The 10,581-nt window shown below is 38.0% G+C and overlaps 1 protein-coding gene across 2 annotated transcripts in view; it reads right to left on the bottom strand.

Moving 5' to 3' along the window:
• Window positions 1-10,581, bottom strand: part of NSMCE2 (NSE2 (MMS21) homolog, SMC5-SMC6 complex SUMO ligase) — a 133,972-nt gene that overhangs the window by 122,814 nt on the left and 577 nt on the right. Inside the window, exons 2-3 of one of the 2 annotated variants that reach the window (XM_065831238.2) lie at window positions 9,560-9,618; window positions 7,460-7,607 (exon numbers count right to left, since the gene is read on the bottom strand). In XM_065831238.2, the coding sequence (XP_065687310.1) occupies window positions 7,460-7,607; window positions 9,560-9,618 (207 nt within the window). The remainder of the gene's footprint in view (window positions 1-7,459; window positions 7,608-9,559; window positions 9,619-10,581) is intronic. The other variant, XM_065831237.2, reaches the window with a different exon arrangement.

The following is a 10,581-nucleotide window of genomic DNA, read 5'->3' on the forward strand; positions in this document are numbered from 1 at the left end:
ACTCATTTTATTTTCCCCAAATAAGATTAGAGTTCAGGTGCAGTAACTGTTTCCCACCCAGCTACTTCACACTCCACGGCCTCTACAATTTACAGTGGGATTGTGGTTGAAAGTAAGTTCCATGAAGCATCTTGCTCTCTACTAGAAAAGCTGTTCAGCTCATTAGACAAAACCCTATCTCCTAATGCTTTAACTTGTTTTTCAAAAGTTTTATGCTAAGAAATTTTAACCATCTTGGCTGCAGTTAGCATACTGTCCAGCCCTTTCATTTATTTCCCATTTGTACTTGACATTCCTCCCAGTCCCACAGAGCTTTGGCTCCAGCCCAGAGACATAAGCAACAGCCCCTCAAAAGAGCAAACTGCTGGGCTGAAAGCCTGGAGATGACCATGAGTCAGTTGTCTTCATTCTGGTATCTAGAGGTCTCCGTACTTCACAATCTCATATTCTTGAAAAAATTCTGCTGTTTTCCCGCAAGGAGCAAGATAAAACTGCCATCTTCAGCAAGGTGACAGAATTCACATCCAATAACTTTGAGCAGAGCTGGGAATGGATGCTTGTTTTGGATATGGCAGACCTATACCGGACCAACATACTCCCGTCATTATCAGCACATCAGTCAACATATGTGGCAGGTTAGACTAGTTCCAAAATCAGAGAATAAGACTTTTCCTTGAAGTATTTCACATAGATGTGAAAGCAATGCTTTCTAATTCTAGAACTACTTTAAGTAGTTTAAGTACTCTAAGACAGTTCAGTAACTAACAGGAGATCAATTAGCAGTGCAAACAGCCATGTCTCAGTGTGCAGAGGTGTCAATACAGGGCTTACAGTTCAATAGTAGGAGTATTACAATTGAGAGACATTGCCAAACAAGTACTGACTTCGTGAATTATTCTTTCAATCACACTAAATCACACAGCTTAAACAACAGACTGAGGATAAATTTAGGAAGATGCAAATTATAGTAGAACTTAGATGATGTTACTTGCATTATATATACTTGCATTTCAAACAGTGTCACCTTCAAATTCAGGTATTTATTAGGACTCCAGTCCAGCAAAAGATATAAGCATGTGCTTAAGCTTTAAAATCTACAGACCACTCTGAATGCTGGTGGACTGCACAAGAATTTCAGTGTAACCTTTCCTTCAGTATTGTTCCAAGCTGGGCCACGGAACATCCAAGAGTATTTTGAGCATGGAGAAGACACACTGAAACAAACTGTTCACAGTCTGTTTTTCTGTTTACACTTTATACATATATATAGCAACATTTTAAAATGCTTCTATACTACAATGGTATTTTTGAAAGAAGACAAAAGTATGACATTTAGACAATGTCAGTATCTAAAGATAATCAGCAGAAAGACTGAGAAGGACATAAACCTTATCTTTCTTTTTAACTCATTAAATAAAATGAGCTTTTAATTTGGCTGTTTCCCTTCGACATTCAGTTTGGAGAAACTAGTTCATTTCTCACCTCTAGATACAGATCCTTAATCCCTTACAGGATCTTTTTAATTTTTTTCTTTTTGCCAACATATGCCCACAGCACAACAGTATGAAGATGCTCAGTCCTAAAAATCTGCAGATTCTCAATGGACAGGGAGGTCTTAATTGACAATGTAACTTCGTGGACATCAACAGTTATTTAAAAAATAAAAGGTTTTCAGGATCAGGACGCATTAACATTATTCATTTAAATTATTCTCTAAAATTATTCTTTACCTAAATGAACAGCAGTTAACAGAAACTCTGAACAGCACTATTGCCTTATTTTGTTAGAGATCATGCATGTTCAGAAATGAGCAATGCCGGACCTGAATATTTGACACTAGCGATTTATTTTAATAACTACATATAGGACTAGAACAAAATGAACTTAAATATATTAGTGGACTAAACAATAGAATCACTGATGAAATTAAGACTTGGATAAGTGCAATTTTGGCACTGAACCTGACAGTAGTCTAAATGTCTTATCCCTATGGCACACTGTGAATGGTGGGTTCCTTAGAGGAATCACTGAGAATCGCTGTGGTTAGAGCTGACTTAAGATTTATCTCCAGAGCGCAGCAGCAGTGAACAAGACGCTAGAAGGCAGAAAAGAAAGGGAGGTAGTACAAAGCTGGGAACAGATTGAGTGTTTATGTCATTAGAGGCCTCACAGACATTTCAGACTGTTTTAATTCTACTGTGAAATATTTTCCTTTTGGCTTCTTCGTGTGAGGTCTATTATTATTTACAATTCCATAGTAAAAAAGTCCATACTTCCATTTTATCTCTCACTAGGATTCCCAAAACATCTTACAGCATTAAATAAAGCTTAAATGAACAGGAATAATTTTAAATTTACTATTGTGGAGTGCAAACAGATTTCAACAGAAGTACACGCCTAAGTAGAGATGAATGTGAATCTGTCTAGAAATATTGGGTATTAAAGCTTTCCATTATTCATATGAAATAGAAAAGCATTGTTTTCATCATTATTATTATTATTTTGCAGAAAGTAGTAAAATGAACTCATTCAAGGTCATGGAGAATTTGATTAATTGGTATATTCTGTCCTACATTTAAAAATGTGGGACCATGTGATGAGAGGCTCTAAATCTGTAGTTCTTCAAAGTCATCTGCATTGCAATTTATATCCCTGAAACTAATTCCCTCACTTTTCCAGACTTCTCTGACCACTATTTATTGCAGAGCTACACTGTTTAATTATTTAATTGAACCCTTATTCCCCCATCCATTTTTCTAACAGTTGTTTAAACTCCTGGGAAGAGCTCTGTCCAGCGAGATTACTTTATCTTTCCAGAACAGAAAGTCAAAAACTGGAGGAGAAAATGGCAAGTTAATGGGATGTTCTGAGCCCAATTCATCTATAGGAGAAAAAAAAAAAAACAACAAAGAATGCCAAACCTGAGAACTGTATCTAAACTAAAAAGCTCTGTAGTTATTGCCAGAAAGTAATGGCCTTGTGTAAGTTAACTATGAAGCACAAAAGTGTTTGTTTTTAAGAATATAATGAACATATGTACCTAAGGCTCTTAAGATAGAGTAAATTTAACTAGAGCAGCACAGGAATGAACAGTAAGCACAGTAATCAATGGCAGTATCAGTATGAGCACTGGTTTGCAGCCATGCCACCTGTAATCAAAGACAGTTACATCCCATTTAAATATGACTGAAGTGAACCAGTAGGTACATGGCAGCTTCCTAAAAGGAATTGTGGTGTAGAAAGAAAGCATAGCCTCAATTCAACAGGAGACTTTCTCCATAAGAAATTACTGTTGAAATGAAAACCCAGTGTTTGATTTAGTTCTGAAACTTTCAAATATTATGTAAAAATAAAGGTATGAAGGATTTATTGTGATATTTATTAATGAGTTGGCAATTTAATCGGATGTCCCTGATGTCCAACTCCAAAACCTCTATTTGTCTTCTCTCATAAGATTTTCTCAGTTGTTTCAGTCAGTTAGAGGAATTTTTCTTTCTCTTTTGGATTATGATACAGTTACAATGTTTCTATATGGCAACCATTATTCACCCAAGAGTTTCATTTCAGTTGTAGTAAAGCAAGTAATCCCTATAACCATTCTTTACCTCCTAGAGTGTTGAGAGGCTTAGCCTGTGTTTGCAAAGCCTCTGAGATGTCTGAAAAAAAGGTTACCATAGGTTACAAGGTTATTAAAATTCATGGAATATCCTGAGACAATTCCTGCCCTCAAGTCTGGCACCTCTTCCTATCAGCATCCCTTTGGTTTCATGACCAAACAAGTAGTTTCATTCCCTCTTTATTCCATGTAACACTATCACCGTTTACAAAGCTCAAATTCAAAAACATTCTAAGAGGATTTTATAGCTTCCACATAACCAGTGCAAGAGTTCTTTGTTCTCTGGATGGTTTAACTGCAGAGGACTTCAGGCTACTCAGGGATCATGGCCAGAGCAACAGACTGGTAAAGAGGCCAGTTTCTTTTCAGGGCTATTTGCAACTTAAATGGAAGCAAGTACTGCTCACTCCCTATCTTCTTCTGCCCCCTAGTGAGCTTTGATTTTCATTCCACCCAAACAATCGTGGCTGCTTTACAACGTAAATGCATTTAGAAGTGCTGAAACACCAAACTCTTTTTCTTTTGACACCCTTTAGAAGTGTTCTTCTTGTCATTCTCTGCTAAACAAATCAGAAATCAAAGAGCCTTTTCTAGCCCTATGGTGCTAATATGGAGGAAGTGATTTTTATTGGACAGGGAAACACCCACAAAATTGGGATACCATAAAATTCCATTAAAAATGTCAAAGAAAAAGTTGTTAATTTCTATTTCTCTGCTTTTCTAGAAGTCTGAAGTTAGAAAGATCACACATTTGTTCTTTCACAAATCACTGTTTAATTGTTAAAAAAAAACACAAAACAAAAACAAACAAACAAAAAAATACCCTATGGTGTCTGCTTCCTAGAAAGCACCTCAAATACAGCACCAGATCACATCCACTACCATATCTCAGTAAGCAGGGAAAAGTGACTTGGTTAGATTTTTTCATCTATACTTAGCATCAGGTACATTTATGGCAAGTCCCTCCATGACACTGCATTAAACAGTAGCCAGTCCAGCAAACACTACTGTGTACTATTTAATAAATATGTTTACTAGTAAATGTTTTCAAGACTTGGATTGCGGAGAATAGCAATTAAGAAAAGAAACTAACATCACTTACTGCATTGCATTCAGCTCTGGGGCCCACAACATAAGAAGGACATGGACCTGTTGGAGCACGTCCAGAGGAGGCCACAAAAATGATCAGAGGGCTGAACAGCTCTGCTGTGAGGACAGGCTGAGAGAGTTGGGGTTGTTCAGCCTGGAGACGAGAAGGCTCCAGGGAGACCTTATTGCAGCCTTTCAGTACCTAAAGGGGACCTATAAGAAAGCTGTAGAGGGACTTCTTACAAGGGCATGTGGTGACAGGACAAGGGGTAATGGCTTTAAACTGAAAGAGGGGAGATTTAGATTAAAGGAAGATTTTTCACCATGAGGTGAGGTACTGGAACAGGTTGTCCAGAGAAGCTGTGGCTACCCCATCCCTGGAAGTGTTCAAGGCTAGGCTGGATGGGGCTTGAGCAACCTGGTCTCGCTGAAGGTATCCCTGCCCATGGCAGGGGGATGGAACTAGATGATCTTTAAGTTCCCTTCCAAACCAAACCATCTCATTCTGTGATTGTAACTTTGCTTGTCTTTTCAGTTATTTATCTTCAGATGTAAATGTAACTTTTCTCATGTAGTTGCTATGAAAATGTTGGTACTATTCCCAAAAAAACAGAGTTGTCCAATACAGAAGTCTAAAGCAACAAAATTCCTTAACAGAAATAGTGCTTGTAAAATAAAATAACAGTTACAATAGAACTCTTTGCTACTACAAAGCCTGGCAAGTAAACCTGTCAGAAGCTGGACAAATATAGATTTTGCCAAGAAAATTAAAATAAATATCAAATGGGACAGGAATATGCAGAAGCATATTATCTAAAGCTGGCTCAAAATTAAATTAATATTTTGCCTCTGAACATGAAGGCAAAGTGGGGTAGATGAGCAACAATTCTAGAAATAGAAATCATCACATATGAGTTGGAGGTAAGAGCTGAACAGTCAAGCATGACAGATCAGATGATGCTAATTCTAAAACACCAAAAACATTTGTTTACCAAAAGTATGTCATGCCACAGAAACCCTGTGCTTTTCCTAATGGCTTTTATACGGAACACAAGGACTTGAAGTCCAAGGGGAATAGTCAGGGGAGTGAAAACTGCACCTTATAAAAGTGAGGAGCTTTGTTTCTTTGTTCCATGTACACATGTACATACATCCACAAGGAAAAGTGTAGGAGTGAAGAAGACAACTATTCTAAGGAAAAAGCTAACACCATGACACCAGGCCAAAGAGGTAGGAACTACAAATACAAGTCTGGAATACCTTTTCTGTAGAGCAACAGGATGGACTATCTGAAAAGGTCATGCTTCATAACTCTGTAATTATGATTCTACAGGAAACTTGCTCCTGCTAAAATAAAATGCGAGTATTGGTCTAGGAGCTGTTTTCCAGTCACATGACATAACTGTAACAATGACCATAGGAATTTCATCAAGAGTAATCTCCTCCTCTCAGGACAGAATGCTAAATATAGTCCTTTTGGAAACAGACAAAATAATTTCAAGGTTGTAATTAAAGATTAATGTGTCAGAAGCAGGTAAGTGAGGAAGACAACGACACTTCCTGGTAGTATAATGCAGACTTCCAGCTGCAAACGTGCACAGTGGAGCTTAAATTGCCTTTCACCCCTCCAAATGGGAATGTAACAGGAGCTTCCACTGAAAGGTGAAATTAATCAAAGCTTTTAACTTTTGCACAAATAACTAATTTCTGTGGATCATCCTGCAGTCTTGAGACTGAAAGAATTCAGTACTTTCACTGTATTTCCATGTATTGCTTATGGCAAAGTAGGAGAGATGGTAACTGTGAAAGCAGAGAGGAATCAGAACTGGTTATACCAGTTTTACCTCAAAGGGAATCCCCCCAGCTGACTGTTCAGAAAAGCTTTAGAAATGGCATGTCAATTGTCTCTGACAGCAGTATGGATAAAAATGCCAAAGTAGAGAGAACTATCACACTAGACAAAGAGAAAAGTATTCATCTTGATTGTACATAAACCTTGGCTTGGTTGACTGGAAGATTTATAATGAACAGCATAATGTTTGTTTCAGAGGATTCTTGTTCTTCACTCTCCACTCATAATTAAATCTATCATGGTTTTGTAGCTTTAAAGTTTTTATTTTTGCCTAGTGAAAACATTATCACAGATCGAAGAAGATGGAGAAATGGGATGCTTGATGTTTGTCCTTGAAAAGTAGCTTTGCAGTGCACCTGTTATTGTGAAATAGCAATGACGACACTGATAGAAATTATTACAGATTTAAGGTATGCCAGTTAGCAAATGGCCAAATTGAAGCACCCTAAAAGGGCCTGATTTCAGGACAGAGACAGCATTTAAAAACATGACATCCCCTAACAGGTGTCTCAAGCTTTGTACTCAAAATCATTAGCATTATTTTAATATATTTTGCCCTAAAAAAATAAAACACACACAAAGAAGCGGTATTAGAATGAAAAGTCATTTTATTCACCCACTTAAGATGCCTTCATCTTGTTCAGCAATGCTAAAGTTTTTACAAAGCTGTAGGGTAACAACCACTGGAATGAAATTAGTCTTGAGTGTTACAAAAGCTGGGACAATGTTTGGCTGATATTTACATTTTCACTGAATTTATCATTTAAGACAACAAAGTGATTCGAATGAAAACACCCTGGTCTAGCCAGAAGAGCTACAGTTTCTATAATGAAGATAGAGATTGCCAGTAACTAAGTCAAAATACGTAGGCCAGGACACAATACAAGAGAGAATATACTTACTGAAACTTTCCACAAGGTCAAGGGCAACGTGAGTAGCAATATCCATTCCAGTATTTATATAAGACTGGCAGTTTTTCAGAGACGAAAGAGCAGAATCCACACAGTTGAATGAGATTCTTGCACCGCCTGGCATCTTGAAATCGTTACTCTAGAAATAACAGACACAACATTTTGAATGCAGTTTACACTCAAAGAATTTGGGAGAGAAAACAGAAGTACAGCCAGCTAACCATAAAGCAGTGTCAAAAGAACTGGTGAAACATCAGAGCAGGGATGAAATCGTAGCTCCCAAGATGTCAGTAATTTCAGCGGAACTGCAATTCGCCAGAGGTTTTCAATTCACCTCCTAGTCAATTTTAAGCAAAACTACACCACAAAAAGCAACTTGCAGTTTTTGTCTGCTCATTCATATTGCTAAAGCACAATGAGGTTCAAACTTAATCATTATGTTTGCTCGAAAACTGCTCCTCTATTTCAGATCCAAAGAAGCCCGCATGCCCAAAAACTCGTCTGTGTTTTCTAGGCATACTACCAATTAGCCTAGAAAGAAATATGACTTCTCACATCCAGTTCAGCCTCATCAACTACAAGTCTGTTTCAATAGTTGACCCTTGGAAAAAATAATCTAACAAAGAGCCAGTCTTCTAAGAATGTACTTAACAGTAAAACATCTAGCAGCAGTTTTAAATAAAAGCCCACCTTAAAAATGCTGCCTGCTTCTCCCAAAGATACTACAAACTTTTAGTACCAACGTTCGATCAGCACAGAATAATGCTGCACAGGAATCGTATTTATTTTCTTTAACTCTGTCTTCCTTTCCAATACAAACCCACAAGCTACAGGCTTGCAGGGATTAACTGCTTCTCCTCATGTGGGTTTGCTTATGCTGTGCCTATCCACACTGACCACATCAGGTGGCTTCTCAAAAATTCCAACTTCTGCTCTTCCCTCTTCATGCTTTGCCATAACTTTCTCAGACAACATGCAGCTATTATAATAATCATGAACCTGGTGGGCAGCTTTATACTCTAAGTTTCAGGAGATAAGAGAAATTCTGCTCAGCTTTAGATACACAGCCGTTCACAAAAACTAAAGTCTTGGATAGACAGAAATACTGCATTAGTCCATGTACAGAACTGATATGTTCAAGGACTACACTGACATCATATTGGGGAGGGAAGAGAACAGAAGCCACAACCCAAATTGAGGTATATCTTAAGTTTTATCTGAATCATACACAAAATGACAAGGGGATGAGTTGTTGTATCAACAATAGCCTTTGTGAGGCTATAATCCAACAGAAATCTACAAAATATCTAAATAGAAAGGACAGAGCTTTGCCCAAACTTTGCATACCTAAGGCTGTATATCCCTCTACTATTTTCCCTGGGATACCAGAACTATATCACACAGTCACCCTAACCTGAAAAACATTGCCACACTCTGCGTGAATATCATGCAAACTATGAGACATGAATACCTGCTGTCATGCTTTTTTCTTTTTCTTTGGTATCTTTATTTCTTCTATTTAAAAATGTGCTTGGCCACTCAAGACCATCGTTTATTATTATACTGTTTTTACATCATGGTCTTCCAACAGCATTTTAACAACAGTGATGGTTCAAGTTCACTACAACTTGAACTTTGGAATTACATATATTGCTTTCTTCTCTATCCTCTGCTAAAGGTGCATCTTGCCACAGAGGAGGCAACAGCCTTTAACAACAGCTCTTTATGTCAGCTCATGCTCTCCCCACCAAAAACCAGTGATTGCTGTCTTTAAAGATCTTCAGAGACTGTCAAACTAACAGAAGACAAGGAAAGTATTCCTTACAGAACTTCTTTAAAGTAAAGGAAAATGATGCTTTTAAAGATTTAATAATCAATGCTTTCAGCTGTGACATTATTTAACTTCTCTTTCTTAAAAACACCCATTTGCCATCTTAGTAAGGCTGTGTAGAACCTCTGTGATCCAAATAAACACTACTGAAGAGTCACATAAAATCATGTTAGCAGCTCTATCTTTCTAGGACCATTTAGTGTATCAAAGCTAACAGTGAGAACCTAATTTCCTTCTTGAACTTGGTAAATCTCACTCACTGAGAAAGCCTGCTGTTCTTTTGGAAATATCACAGATACACACTGTGAAAGGTGGGAATCTGTAAAAAACAACAGTGAAAAGTTAAAAAGGCTTTTTCATTCTCTTTACATTTGTGGAAGCACTGAGCAAACTGCACAGGAACAGAAGTTACTGTTTACAACATTATATCATACCATTGCATTGGTAGTTTCATCTCAGATAGTCGTTTGGAAAGTAAATTAAGTACTCTTGGACAAATCTCCCTTATTTTTTTAAATAAAATATTATTTTGCTTGGAAAATGTTTATGATCACTCTTGAATTTTCTAAGTGAAATCTTCAGCTTGCAGCTGTCCATTCTGCCTTCAGAGGAAAAGCCACATTCCCCACTGGAACTGGTTCCACAGCAGTGTTTTTAAGGCACTTTTTTCGGCTAGGAAGGTCATAAATCGGTGCATCAAAGAAGCACCTAAAATTTGCAACTCCTCCGCTCCAACCCCCTGACTTCTGGAAAATACAACCAGCAAAATCATAGTTGAAAAGGAGACCAAGTGTGACTACCGAAGCAGGTTTTTTTTTCTTCCAACAGTAAGTGATCAAATGGTCCAGACAGGATTACCAAGCAGCAAACTCAAATTACAGCTTCTGCCACTTATTTTAAAGATTTGGGCAAACGATCGCATTTCTCTATGCTTTAATATCCCAAACGATGAAGCAGAGATTAAAAAAAGCTATTTCTGTAACACAAAATCTATAGGTGACAGGTGCTTACAGAATCCCAGGATTAGTGTTTACCTCCTGAGTTCACTGGTGACCAGCAGGGAGAGGTTACTCCCCTGCCACAAGGCCTGGGGGCAGAGCCCACAGAGCACACAGAATGTCAGGGCCTGGAAGAGACCTCAAAGGATCATCCAGTCCAATTCCCCTGCCGGAGCAGGAACACCCAGATGAGGTTACACAGGAAGGCGTCCAGGCGGGTTTTGAATGTCTCCAGAGTACGAGACTCCACAACCCCCTTGGGCAGCCTGTTCCAGTGTCTGTCA

Source organism: Patagioenas fasciata, chromosome 2, assembly GCF_037038585.1.
Source record: "Patagioenas fasciata isolate bPatFas1 chromosome 2, bPatFas1.hap1, whole genome shotgun sequence".
In the NCBI taxonomy this organism is placed as follows: Eukaryota; Metazoa; Chordata; class Aves; order Columbiformes; family Columbidae; genus Patagioenas; species Patagioenas fasciata.